This window comes from Coloeus monedula, assembly GCF_965178545.1.
Source record: "Coloeus monedula genome assembly, chromosome: 7".
Classification (NCBI taxonomy): domain Eukaryota; kingdom Metazoa; phylum Chordata; class Aves; order Passeriformes; family Corvidae; genus Coloeus; species Coloeus monedula.
This window is the reverse complement of record NC_138787.1, coordinates 12715255-12729769: the sequence shown is the minus strand read 5'-3', so window position 1 is coordinate 12729769 and position 14515 is coordinate 12715255. Positions and strand designations below refer to the sequence as shown.

At 40.2% G+C, this 14515-nt stretch overlaps 1 protein-coding gene across 1 annotated transcript; it reads left to right on the top strand.

Annotated features, from left to right (window-relative positions):
• Positions 1–2131: 2131 nt before the first annotated feature.
• Positions 2132–12711, top strand: SUMO1 (small ubiquitin like modifier 1). Its single transcript, XM_082284908.1, has 5 exons — positions 2132–2325; positions 7390–7464; positions 8686–8763; positions 10608–10679; positions 11504–12711. Exons 1-5 carry the CDS (start codon positions 2314–2316, stop codon positions 11570–11572), a joined length of 306 nt encoding a protein of 101 aa, XP_082141034.1. The 5' UTR covers positions 2132–2313; the 3' UTR covers positions 11573–12711.
• The last annotated feature ends 1804 nt before the right edge of the window (positions 12712–14515 follow it).

The following is a 14515-nucleotide window of genomic DNA, read 5'->3' as shown; positions in this document are numbered from 1 at the left end:
AAGGCTGACTTTGGGTTTTATGGGAAGAAGCTTGTGTAAGTATATCTGGTATTTTTAAAACAGCTTTTGTTGTTTTCTCTTTAAGTGCATTCTATGTTGAATTTGAGCTGTCAAAAAATAAATGTGGGAGCTTTGCTGCTGTATATCACCAGTTTTCACAGGCTCAGCAGCGATTAACTTTGCAGATCCTGTACAAATCTAGCTTCTGTCTTGAAGAGCTAATGTATCCCCAACTGAAGGAGCAAAAGAAGCGAGTTAAGAAAGGGAGTGTTGCTGTTAGTTAGTGTGCATGGTGATGAGCACATTCTAACATTATAGCTTTATGGCTATGTATGTCGATAAGTAACTGCATTCTGACTCATGTAAGTGTTAGCTTTTATTATGGAATTACATGGAAAATTGGGTTTGTGCCATAGTCTGAGACTTTGGCCTTATCACTATAAGGCTCTGTTTTGAAAAAACGCTTTAATTTATAAAAAGCAGTAATGTTCAGGATAGAGTATTTGTCATTTTCTATTCTGTTAGTATTGTGTGTTGCTGTGGAGCTTTTGCATGGCTTATTTTGGTGCTTTGTGTGTGTTATTAAGCTCATAATGAGCTCTTACTGTGAGCTTGGCACAGCATGAACATATTTGGCTTTTCTTCCTGCTAGGCCTTGCCTAAGAAAGATCATCTTCGTTCTATAGCTCTGTGTAGCATTTGTTTTGGTTCTCTTTATTTATTTTTTTCCTCCCTTGTCCATTCTGGATTGTTTTAACAGTTGTGATTAAAACTAATTCCCATGAGACTAGATACTGATTGTTCCACTGGCTAGTCAAAGTGCACGTCTTGGTGTAACTGTGTTTGTAACTCGCCATTCCGTGAAATGCAGCAATGCAGGCACGGAGTGCAGCCGCTTTGGTGTTTGGTGTTATTACAAGGGAACATGGCCCAAAGAGCATTGAGCTGCTTGTGTTAATTAATGCCCTCTGCCCAGAGCTAATGGATGTGCTCTGCCCTTTCCCAAAGGTAGCTGGTAAAGTTAAAGCTCTGTCTAGTAGTATGAGGAAAATAATCTTCTATTTCAATGGAGCTAATTTCTGTTGATTCATTGTTTTTACATTCATGTTGGTTTATGGTTCTCGTGTGGGGTTTTTTTCCTACTTGCTGGCCACTTAGAGCTAGGCATACACTTATGCCAGCGGTGATGCCATGCAGGAGTTGCCTGAGTTGTTGTAGAGGGGATGTTAGTGCTCCATGCTATAGTCCAAACAGCTTGCAGCCTAAATGTAATCTGTTTAGGTAGGTGTTGCTTCCTGTGCAGACCTCTGAATAGCCATGCTGTGCCAATGTAAAGCAGGGCACCTGTTCTGTGCTAACATGATGCATAACTGCAAATTTGTTCCCATGCAACTGCCTGGGTGCAGATTTGCTTAATATATGTGGATCCCATTGCTTGCATGGTTGTGATGACTTAAAAAAAAAGCAAACTGTGCCTAAATAGAAAAGTGAATTTTGTTGTGAAATATTATCTTAGTAAAAACCTTAGCAAGAGATTAGGAAGGCAAAATGACAGTGACTTTTGCTCTAATATCTGCTGTTGTGGGAAGGGTTATGCAACTTCACGGAATTGTTATGGTCGGAAGGGACCTCTGGAGACCATGGAGGCCAACCCCCTGCCACATCAGAGTCACCTGGAGCAGGTGACACAGGAATGCGTCCAGGCGGGGTTTGAATGTCTCTGGAGGGAGACTCCATGACCCCCTGGGCAGCCTGTTCCAGTGCTCTGCCACCCTCAACGTAAAGCAGTTCTTAATCATGCTGAGGTGGAACTTATTGTGTTGTAGTTTGTGGCCATTACTCTTCATCCTGTCACTGAGCACCACTGAGAAATGTCTGGCACCATCCTCTTGGCAGCCGCCTTTGAGATATTTATATGCATTGCTGAGATCCCCTCTCAGTCTTCTCCAGACTGAACAGGCCCAGCTCCCGCAGTCTCTCCTCATTAAGAGAGACGCTCCAGGTCCTTAATCGTCTTTGTGGCCTCCGCTGGACTCGCCCCAGCTGCTGCGGTCGCCACGGTGCTGTTAACGTTCGGCGCTTCTTTCAACGGCGACTCCTCCTCTCTGCCGCGGCCCTCTTGGGACCCGGTACCTCGGCAGCCCCGTGCAGAAGACCGGGAGCGGCCGCGGGCGGAGCCCCGGCGGGAAGTGAGCTCAGGCGCACAGGAAATCCCGCCCGTGCCGCGGCCCTGTGTTTGCGCTGCGGGCAGAGAAAGGAGCGGAGCGCCTGCAGCGGCCCAGCCGAGCCTGCCGCACGACACGGGGCCGAGCCATGTCTGACCAGGTACGGGCAGCTGGTCCTGGCCGCGGGGGGACGGGACGGCGGGCGCGGTGGCCCCGGGGGCGCGGGGGGAGCTGCCTGCGCCTCCCCGCCCGCACTCTCCGCGGTCGCGGGGCAGCCCCGGCCCGGGGCGAAAGGAGTCGCGGCCACCCGGAGGGCGCCGGGGGGAATGTTCCCCTAGGGTTGTGTGTGTGTGTGGATGCCGATCTCTGATCCCGGCCGAATTCGGGCCCCTCTCCCCCTGCATTTTAATTCGCCTTTCCTCTTCCCTCGGGGTGTTTCGCGAGGAGCGCGGGCGGGCTCCAGGCAGGGATAGTCGGGGGCCGGGGCGGCGTCTGGACAGAGCGGGATCGCCGCCGGGGCAGCCCCAGCCCTGGAAACCCGGGAGTGCAGCGAGGGGTGAGCCGTGTTGTACAACAGTTGTTTCCTTTCGTTTTCCATTTTCCGGGTGCGTGGTAGGATGCTCTTTCTCCGGAGCGGGCTTTGTGCGGGTTAGGCTAGGCTTGCCAGGTCCTCTGTTCGCCCTAGGAATGCGAAAGCTTGGTTTTCTCCTCCTCTTTTTCTCAGCTGAGTGTTGCTTGCCTGTATTAAACACCCCGTCCTTTATCTGTCCTGCCTTCGCTCCTTGTAATATTCTCCTTATGCCCCTGTCATTTCTGTCTTCTGAGCCGGGGACTTAAATAGTTTTCTTGTACCGCAAGTTCCTGGGTTGCTCGGCCTGGCATGTATACAGTGCTTTGCTTACAACTATTGCTTTAGGCTATGTGACCTGCTGGTGGAAAGTTAAAACAGCGTTCCGGTTTTAATTTGTATTCTGTTTTGCTTTATTTTTTATATTGTCGTCATAGGGCACTGTTTCCTAACTTGGGTTTTTCCACAGTGTAACTAACCATCATGATAATGTCAGTACCTACAAATGTTTCTCGTAGTGCTGTGAAGTCAAGAACAGTACTATTGCCAGCCAGGAAATTAAAAGTCCCCAGAGACAAGGCTAAGCTTAGTGCATACCGTGTGTGCTTTGGGGAGTAGCCTTGGTGCAGTGTGAGCGGTGAAAAGAAGCCAGTGCTGTGTGCGCTGGTGGTCTTCCTCCCCGCCCCCGACTTTTCCAGCACAATGCAGCTGACGATGGTGCTGCTGCCTGTCTGTGCCTGTGCCTGGGAGAGGGGCAGCTGGGAGCACAGCGATTGCTGGCTCCCAGTAGGACACATTGCCCCTGTAGTAAAATACGTTAAAGTGACTGCGTTTAAAAAAATCCACCAACAAATTCTGAGCTAGATTTTATAGACAGATGTTCACGTGACCTGCTCTGTAGTTGTCTGCATATGTGATCCAAGGCATGTTTTAACAAATAGCAGCTTTCATTAGGTAAATCCTTCTCCAGGCAAGTTCTGCTAAAACACATACATATTTTGTCTTTGGGACTGCTTGAAGTTTGTAAAATTCCATGTATGCGATAACCTGTTGTGGCTATATATCTTAAAGGTCTGCGAATAAGGACCCTGCTGTTTATTTTATTAGATAAGCAAAATATTGTTAGATATTGTGTCATTCTCTTCTGGGGAGACTGTGCAACAAGAGCTAAACAGATGTTTAAGTAAAAGGATAATGTAGCATTTTGCAGGACTATAAATCTCATTCCTCTGTTTATCAATCCTACAGGAATAACTGGTTTATCTAAAATTGTGAATTGCTTACAGTTCTTTTTGGCTCTGGAATTAAGTTAAGAGGGGGTCATTTGTCACCAGTTATGATTATTTTGACTTGACTTTACAGTAAAAGAAGTGTACTGGGCTCTGTTACTTTATTTTCAGTGGGAAATTGACTTTTATGATAAGTAAAAATGCTTGAAAGAAGGGCAGGCTTCAAAAAAACACATGGCTGCCTAGTGGATCTAAGCAAAACCAAAACAAAACACAAATTGTTTTCCCCTCCCCTCAAGTGCGTTGTGCTGGTTTTGCTTTATTTGAATCTAAATGTTATCTGTTCATGTACTGCTAATAAAGAATGCTATAGTTTGTATGCATTTTTCCACTCCTATAAAAAAATTTAAGCATTTATTTGCTTTGTTAGGGAGTATATTGTACTTCTGTTTCTCTACTAATTTTGGTTTTATTGATTTTTCTTTAAAATGCTGAGTATAGGGTTTGTTTTTTTAAGGTTGGACATTGAAGTTTGAGCACTTCTGAAAATTGGAGGAGGAAACTTGCGATATGTTGCCTCACAATGTTTGGTTTGTGTGTGTTTTGTTTTTGCTAGTTGCAATAGCAATACCAGTGTGTTTCATCCAAGAAACTTTGTGTGCTTTTTAGGGTCGTTATATAAGTGTGAGACAGAGCTAGGAGCCTTATTTTGTGCTCTTTAGGAAAACTGCAGTGAAGCCTTTAAAACCCTAGGCATCTAATGAAAGTTAGAAATTGGAATGTTGTGGTATTTCTGGTCTCTTTGTATGGTGGTTTTTTTCATGTCCTGTTTCATGAGATGCCCTAAGCACCCGTTCTTTTCACAGGGCAAGAAGTCTGGAGGCTTGCTTGGAAATTGCTGATCGAGGATTTTGTTAATGAATGCTTGTAGTTTTACAATCTTGCAATCTCCTTCCTTTCTTTATTCTTAAATGGTTTTGTGATGCCTTTACCATTTGGCATTGAATGGCAGTATAGTTCACTGACAAACTGCAGAGAGCATTTTCAGACTTGCTGGGTCTTGTATCCTGATGTAAAATATTTTGCTCCTATTTTAAGCTTTGGTTATTGGCACTGTCAACATTTGATTTGATATTTCTTTTTTCCTGAATCTACAGCTTTCTTTCCTTTTATTTTGTGGGTGAGAGGTTGCAGGGCTTTAAATGAGCATCTTTATGATTTGAAGACTTCAATTGCCTCTGCTTATTCTACTGTTTGCTGCTTTCCCTATTTGTTTTTAATACTAGAGCCCTCTTTCTTTGAGGGTAGGAATCAAACATGAATCATAGTTTTATCACTCATATTGGCCAGAGGCACTGTCATAGTAGCAATGATAATTAGTAATAGCTTGTATGGGATGATTAGGTTTGGAAACCTGAGTAGGCAGATCTGTTACAATGCACAGAACTATAACTACCACAAATACCTCTACTGCTGGGATAATAAGCTGTCATGCAATTTGTAAAGTAAATTTAGACAGTGGCTGACCTGAAATGTCATGTAAAGGGACAGTGTTCTTAAAAATTCTTTCAGTAGTAGTGAAACAGGAGCTACTTTTAAAGTTACAGACTTCAGATCAGTAGAGATCTGAATCTTGTTCTCATTTCTAGAGGTCAGTAGTCATGCATAAAGACATGAAAAGTGCTGTTTGAGCAAGTTATCAGAACAAGTTGCAGGTTCTTGTTTTTCTTTCTTTCTAGTCAGGAGTGAATACCAGTGTATTTCTATTCCTCCAAGTAGTCCCAGGAGCTTAGAGCCCAAATATGTTAGGGAAAACTTTGGTGCACAACACAGGTGATCTGACTGTCTTACCTGTGAAGACTCCTTTCATGCTTCTAAAGTGACTTGCTTGAAGGCCTGTGTGTGAGTGTCAGGCTTCTTGAAAGCTTGGGTTCAGTTCCTGGATTTGAGCTTGAAGGGTGATGAATCAGTCCCAGCAGTTTAGGTTGTGCCCGGATGGGTATTTAAAAAAAAAGGTATTCAAACCAGGTGGAGTCTCTGGCTCATACTTCTTTCCATTGTAGAAACTGCACTGATCTGGGTTGAGGCAGTGAGTCAAACTGATAGAAAGAACACTTCCTCTCTTTCTTTACTCCAGATTGAGACTGGTACAGATGGCAAAGGTGTTTGCAGACTTGCTCTGTGCCCTTCCCTGAACTTTTAATGTTCAAAGAAGTTGTGTGTGTTTGACCTCTTTAAGGAGGAGAGAAAAATCTTCAAAAGGTTTTAATCTGGAGATAGATACCTATATGGATGGACTTAGTAGAGAAGGCTAGTATGCGTTTTTGGCACTTGATCCTAAATTTCAAGTCCAGCCATACAAAGGATATTTCTGTACACTCAGCAAAAAGTCCCTTTAGGGGTGGGAGAAAGCCTATGGTAGGCACCTGTACATATTTTGTTTATTTTGTCTACAACATTAAGCAGTAAAATATAAAAGGAGGATTTGAAACACGATCAGCAGGGTATCTGTGTTTACGACTACTTGGGAACAATTCTTCATTGAGCATGATCTAGACCTGATGTCTGTGTAAAATCCCTTTGTGCTTCAATAGAACATAACTAAAGGCCTGATCCAGGATCTGTAGTGACAGGCAAGGAACGGGGTTAATAGTACCTGATTTCTCACTTGTTTCATCTATCAACCAGTAACATGAAAACTCTGATGTCCTTAATTAATGTCTTAGAGTGTATAACACTTAAACCCTTTTGATGAGCTTTAGTGCTCAAGTTGTTGAATCAAACTTGTCTGTACAGTTAATTCTTATCCTGGAAAGATATCAAAACACCATAGTGCTTGGAACTGCACCTTTTTAAAACTTTAAAGTATTGTGGTCTTAAAACAAATGTGTTAGAAGGAAGCTTTTTGTTGTCATAGAAAAGGAGGTAGCTGACCAGCCTTTTGAAAATAAGGACTGCCTTTGATGCAATGGGTTGAAAAATGTTTGCATGGTTCACTCTCCCTAAGTTTATAGGGTGTCACAAGTGCTTTCTGTTTACTCTCCTCACAATTCTTTTTTCTGTCAAGTATCTGAGCCTCTTAGTACACTTCTTGTGGGTTTTTTTTGCAGTTTGTTTGTTGTCTAGGAGTTAGAGGTATAAAATCATGCATCTTATATTTGTATGTCATCTATTTCCAAATGATTCTTCTCTCATCTCTTATGTTCTTTATGGTGTTTCTTCTCATTAGTTAAACTTCTGACAAGTAGACAGACAACCTTTCATAATACTATGTTGCTGTTATTTTTGTGCAAACATGGAGAAAGAAAGAAATAAGACAACCTGAGTAGTCTGATTTCATGCAATAAAGAGGATGACAGCTGCCACGTTGTCCAGTGAAAATAATGAAGTGTTGAACTGATCAGGTTGTTTTACATTTTTCTTGCAGGAAGCAAAACCTTCAGCTGAGGACTTAGGAGATAAGAAAGAAGGGGAGTACATTAAACTCAAAGTCATTGGGCAGGTGAGTTTTTTACATAACTGCTTGTTGACATTTGATGGAAGTGTGACTTTTTGTATGGTAGAAATGACCAAATGAAAATTGATACTTTCAGTTCTTCAGTGTGGATCTTCCCCTGCCATAAACTACTTCCAGTTGCCAGTAACGTGTGTTAGTATACTCTGGTGTGCTTTTTTTAAAGCATTGAGGGATTAATTTATCCAAGGGTTTGAATTAAGTAAGTGGCAAACTTGATAAGTTCAGGTCTTCAAAGTTTGTAGAGTACCCTAGGCATGAGGTCAGCTTTCTTTTCAGGGATAGGAAAAGGATTCTGTTGGCTGCCTTGTTGGTAGATGTAGCAACCACATGAATGGTGGATTAGAAGTCTGTATTCTGGCTGTGTTGGAATGTGAATGTTGAGAATGTTGGAATCTTCTGTGCAAAGAACCCCTAGCTCAGATGACTTAACTAGGATTGTTTGTTGGAGTAGTATTGTTTGCTGCAGTTGGGTGGAGACAGATGACCTTAAAGTAGGACTAACAGAAACTACCTTACCTCTTGCTGGCCTCATCAGCAATTGTGAGAACACATTGAAAAGCTGAAAAGTGGCCCACATGGCTTTTGCACAGAACCCCTTGCAATCTGTTTATCTACAGCCATTTTGACAGTTGCAGCTACTTGTATCTTATGGTTGATGGAAAGAACTATGGAATAACGAGGCCTGAGATTTCTCCTTACATTAGTCTTGCATTGCCAAGTCTGCCTGTATGCTAACTTCTAGATAATTACTCTAATTGAATAAGGTTTCATATATATTCTGAAGTACAAGCTTTAACTTGTCTCTTTAGGAGTCTCAGAGCAGAAATCCCTGCATATGTATGTTTGTATTTCATAAGTATATCATCTGGTTAAAAATGGAAGCACAGACTGAACCATGTATGGGTTTTAGTAATTTTAAATCCAAAACCTCCATGTTGAGCCTAAGGCTATACTATGCCATCTGTTTTTTTAAAAAGAGCTTCCTGTGGAAGTACATAGTGAATTTAGTGACTGACAAATCATCGTGGAGGTTCATGTTATGATGCACCAAGGTGTGCATGGTGATAGTTCAATCACATTCATGTTTCATGTAAGTTCATGTAACATTCAGTTCTACCTAAGTTTTTTCTTAACGAAACACTTAAAAATAACATAAAGTTAGCAGTTACTACAAGGAGAGTAAATTTTTTTCTTTTCTGTCCTTAGGACAGCAGTGAAATTCACTTCAAGGTGAAAATGACTACACACCTCAAGAAACTCAAAGAATCGTACTGTCAAAGACAGGTTTGTGAAACAATGACATTCATTAAAAAAAACCAAAACAAACCACTTTTCTCACTGTTCCTTTCAAATACAGACTTTTGAGGTATCTGATGGTACAAATATAATGGATCCCCTCATTTTTTTTTGACAAGTAAAAGTGATTCCTATGTAAGACAATTGTGAAGTTTGTAGTAAGTTAAAATTACTGTTTGAAAATATGTAGTGGCTGCTCAGAAAACACAGAATTTGTTTTAATATGCCCAGGTGTGCACTTATAGTTACTTTAAAATCCTTTGTTTCCAAGCAAAATTGGCTGGAAGCTGTAGAATACTGCACCTTAGGATGAGGGTGGCCTCAGGCATTGCTACAGCCATTAATATGGTAATCAAGTAACTCTGGCTATTATACCCTAAGTTAAAGAAATCTGCAATATTAATTGTGGATGTAGGTAAATAGTAACAGCAGTTACAGAACAAAAATATATCTTCACTTCCAGATTCTGTGGCAGATATTGTGGATTCACAGCTGCTATTTCCAGAAGCCCTGGCCTAGTTTGCCCTCAGCTTTGGGGATAGAGGTCTTGTGTGGCCTTGTCTTGGATAAGTGTGTTGGAGTTCACTTCAGGAGATATAATCATAAGTAATAAAACTTTGGGGGCTTTTTTCCTCATATTTTGAGAAGTTGGACTTGTCATTGAAGTGTTCTTTTATGAAATGTGTTCTTTTTTGCTATCTTTCTGGAGTAGGAGGAAAGAATAGATCAAACACCAGATACATTTGTAGCTAAATCCAAATGATTAAATTTATGATTCCTTTTAAAAACCTAAAATTTAAAAAAAAGTCTTGAAAATAATTCATGCAGGCAGTCTTACTGACTAATGAAAATGTGTGTGGAATTCTTTCTTTAATAAATAAATAATTCGAATGAACACACCTTTATCTCCTGGGGTGAGTTCTGGAGGGTCTATGATTTCCTTCAGCAGCAGTCAATGCAGTTTTTGGTGTCAAGTAGCCTTTCTTTGGTAAAGGGACCATGAGCATTTCTTCCACATTGGCCAGAGGGATTGTTGAAACTGTGAAGATCTGTCCTTACCTGAGAATTTTCTGCCTAGTTATTTGCAAGCAGTATTTGAGAGCTAATTCATGTACAAACTGTGTGATATTTCACATGAGTTTGTTTTGCTCGTAACTTGAAAGAAAGGAAAAGGTGAGGTGTTTGCCTTATCTATTGATGTGAAGTATGACATTCTGCCAGAACATGGGCACATTGTGCAACAGACATACTTTAACTCTATTTACCTTTGGGATGTTTGTTTCTCCTTGTTTGAATGCTGTTCCTTTTTCTTCCCCTCATCTCTGCTTTTGTTCCCAGTGCTGAGCATTTGCAGAATTGATAATGGTAAAGGTTGCAATTCCGTTCTATAGCCATAGAAGATTGGGAAAATAAGGGTAGGAGTTTATGAAGTAAGCATCATGCTCTTGTTGTCTTAGGATCCTTAAATAAGGCTGATAATGCAGTTCAGAAAAATACATGTGTAATGATATCTTGAGAGAGAGGGTATAGTCAGTACTTAATTTATAAGTAAAGACAAGTTTAAAAAGTTAAGGAAACTTCCAAGTTGTTGAGCTAGAACTCCAGTGGGACTCTGGAATAAACATGCATTTTGGAACTGTCATACTTTTTGAGTCACTTCTTTGTAGTCTTCATGAATACAGCAGGATAGCTGAGCTCCCTGTGTAACAGGAACTAACACTGTTTTATGACTTTCATGTGTTGTTTTTATTTAAGATGCTTTTTCTTGTAAACCCATGCAAGATTCAGTAAGTTGTTGGTTTTTTTCCTTACACATCTGTGTGTTTTTTTAGGGTGTTCCAATGAATTCACTCAGGTTTCTCTTCGAGGGTCAGAGAATTACTGATAATCATACCCCCAAGGAGGTGAGTTTCTTTCTAGAAATATAGTTTGGTTTCTCTAACTAGGATCTTTTAGTTAGGCAAATAGGCAGTTTGGAAAGAGACTGATTGGACCTCCATGTGTAATGCCTCAGAAAGGAGGGTGTAGTCACTGCTTACTAGAGGGGGGGAAAAACATGAAGGGAACTTTCCAGTTATTGAGCTTGAACTTCACTATGACTTTGGAATAAATATGTATTTAGTTCACATTTAGTAGATCAAAGTGTAAACAAACAGAAAGCAGTTACTTCTGTCCAGTGACTTCCACCAATTGTTATGAAAAAGCAGGAAGAAATACTCATAATAATGACCTTCTGAAAAATCAAACTTGTTGACTGTGAAATTGAACAAATTGCTCTCTTTGAGAGAATAGTTGTAAACAGGCTTTGAGTTGCCAGCTGTAGGTGTTAAGCTGTATTGTGAGCTAGTAGTGCACTATAGTATATATAATTCACGTGGCTCTGCAGCTGGTGCATTCACTATGATGTTGCTGATGTTCTTGTTCCCCCTAAACAAGGGGTTTTGAGAAAGGTAAAACCAACAATTTCCAGGCTAATGTGTACTGCTCCACAAGTAGGTTTTTGCTATAAGGCTTTTGCTTTGACTCAAATACCTAAGTCTGAGGAAAAAGGACTAAAAAGTCACAAATATTGTTCTAGTGAGATGGTGACTGAAACTTTTTTCACCCCTTTGATGAATTATGATGGGATAGAGGAACAAAGCATTTTGTATAATTTGTCTAGGACCTGCTCTGATTTCATCACACCAGATTTATAACAATTATTTGCTGTTTTTCTCTGTTCTCACAGCTGGGGATGGAGGAGGAAGATGTGATTGAAGTTTATCAGGAACAGACGGGGGGTCACTCGACAGTTTAGATCCTTCTGTTTTACTTCCCCCTTAATCCTTTTTTATTTTTAAATAATAGTTCTTTTGTAATGTGGTGTTCAACACTGAAACTGGCACCCCATCTCTGGGAGTTTACTTTCAAGCGTCTGGTATTTTGAATTCTCGTGCTCATTATACACTATTGTTTCTGTTTTCATTGTGCTGAACTTCTGTGATCCAGCTGCAACCTTGCTCCCCTCTTCCCTTCTGCCCTCCCCTTTAGGAATACATGTACTCACATGCATTTGTATGTTCACTGGGTTCGTGCATTTCAGGCACGAAGGCTGTAAGATCTGCCAGGTGGGCGAGTGTTCTTAATGACTTCCATATCTGCCCTGAAGTTTTGATGTGTGACTGTCTCACTCCTGGACTATAACTTTCAGTGCGAGATGAAGTTTTTCAGAGAACTAAACTGTGGAGAAGTTGTGTATCCATAACTCAGAGCTATTTTGCTTAAATTGTGCTGATGGCCCAACGAGGAAGATTGCCGAGTTGGAAATGGAAAAGCTAGAACTGTTGTCATCTGTTCCTTGCTCCAGAGATGGCTTTGCTGAAGACGTGAAATTGAAAACCCTAATGATTTTTAAATCTTACCAGAAGAGCCCAGAAGCATTTTAACCTCATATAGCAATTAGTATGTGCAGGTATCCATGCAAGAATGTTCACAGCAGCCAACTGGTGTTACTTTGACACTCTTGTTTGTACCTTTTGGCCTGGGACGTGGGTTTTGAATGGACATTGTCTGTACCAGCTTCATTTAAAATAAACAAAAAAACCAATTTTATAAACAACTTGCATTTTCTTTTCAAATGTTTGGAAATGAGTAAAACCATAAGAAGTCATAATTAGGGCATGCTTTTCCAGTGACTGTAAGCTGAAGCCAGAAAAAAATTGTGCTCTGTAAATATACCTCATAATTTTTTTTTTTCTACTTGCCCTAGTAAAATACTTGATCTGCTTGTTTTGCAGGTGACTATTAGAGACTACTAGCTGTTTCTTTTCTTAGTAGAGAATATTCACATACAGTTACATAAATCTTCATGCACATAATTTAAGCTGAAAATGCAACTTGGAAGTAAATAAAGATGGCTTTTAATGTCTACATTTCACATGCAATGGTACCATTAAATAATCTATGATGGATGATATGGAAGTGTCATGACAGTTCACTGGGCATCAGTATCAGGGTCTACATGTTCCAGCTACTTACAGGTTACAGATGGTCAGTTTGAGAGCTTGTTACTGGATATGAAAGCTGAGGTGGGAGATTATGGGCAGAGTAGTGTGAAGAGAAGATCTTGGTACTCTCCCTGCTTCAGCTTTTTTGCAGATAAATAGGACTAGTTTGGTAGATCAAGTTCCATATAAATGCCAGCTTCAGTTAAAGACACGTTTTAGTGCTGGCATACCTGGAAAAAATAGCAGGTTTTTAGTACTTTTTTAATGGCATTTGCTGTGAAGCTAGACATGCATTTTCTTTCATGCTTGTGGTTATCCTGTTCCTGATTTAGTAATACTTTTGTATGCATAATTGCACTAAGCAGTTTTTTAAAGATTAAAATTTTTGTTTACAAAATGTCAGAATATGGGGTTTTCTTAAACTGTTCTATGTAATGCAGTTCTTAAGGAAAGAGGGATTGCTATGATGACGTAGAATGACATGGCTTCTCTGCACATAGCTCCAGTTGCTTTTTTAAAATACTCTAAATACATTTGCTTCAGAAAACCAGAAGTAAAACAGCTTTGTTATTATCAGATCATCTTTTAAATTAAAATTTCTACAATGCTCTTTTTTGTAGGAAGGGTTCCCATTATCTCTGTTCTGCAAACTAAGGAACTGGGGTGCAGCTTACTGGGGCCACTGTGGAAGCTGAAAGTGGAGCTGAGAACTGAATCCAGATCCCTGGGGTTTGATGCTTGTACTCTAGTTGCTGCCCTGACTATCTTTGCTTCTAGCTGTTCACTTTCCTCTTCCAAATCTGTTTTTATATGCTCATTTATATCAGCTTTTGAGCTGAAGCACTGCATTTGGTTCTCTTGAGACTGTGGAGGAGGGTTTTCTGCAAAATGCAGCTTTAGTAGGATGAAGCTCAAGGCAAAGATTGCTTTCTGTTCTGTAACCTTGTCCTAAAATACATCTCTTTATAGAGTGGCTGTGGAACCAGTGAAAAACTGATTTGACCTCTTTCTCAGACTTCTTGTGAAGCCTCAAAGATCCTCAACAGAGCTGCTGGTCTAAAGTCATGTCTTTGCTGATAGAACTTGATAGAGCAGTAATAATGGACAAACTGTCCTCTGCCTCAAAGATTAGTATTTAGAGCTCTGTGCAAAATGAGAAGACACATGTGCTACACAGATGCACTAGTACCCTTTTTAAAGAAGTTAATTCTTGGGAATTACAGGTTGAAATAAAACCTGAATTTTGAAGTCAAAGAGCTAGAAAGATGGTCTGGAGTGAAAGTTTTAAAGCACTTGCAGTTTTGAAGGATATGACTGGAAATAAGGTTGGATTTCATATGTTTGAGAAAAACAAAATATTTTTTCCTCTTGCAATTTTTCTGTCTTTGCTTACTTGTATATTAGAAAAAAGTTGGTTTTAAGTGCTTTAAAAAAAGTGTTGGGAGAATAAAACCATCTTCACTGAGTCAGTTATGGAATAGAAGGTGGAAGCTAATACTTTATTTTGAATTGTGACAATATTTAATAATCACTATGGTTATGTATAAAAGCTTTATTGAAAGGCACTTTACAAAACTATCAGTTTTGAAAGATTTTCTCAAAACTGCTGTGCCTAAAGAATTTGTGTATTCTCTTAAGTATAAACATGTCTGCATGATCAGCAGGTTGATAAAATTAGGGTTTTTTGACGTTAAATGCATAAATGTTGGCAGGATTTGGACTTCAATTAATATGTTAGATAATGCTAAAATGTG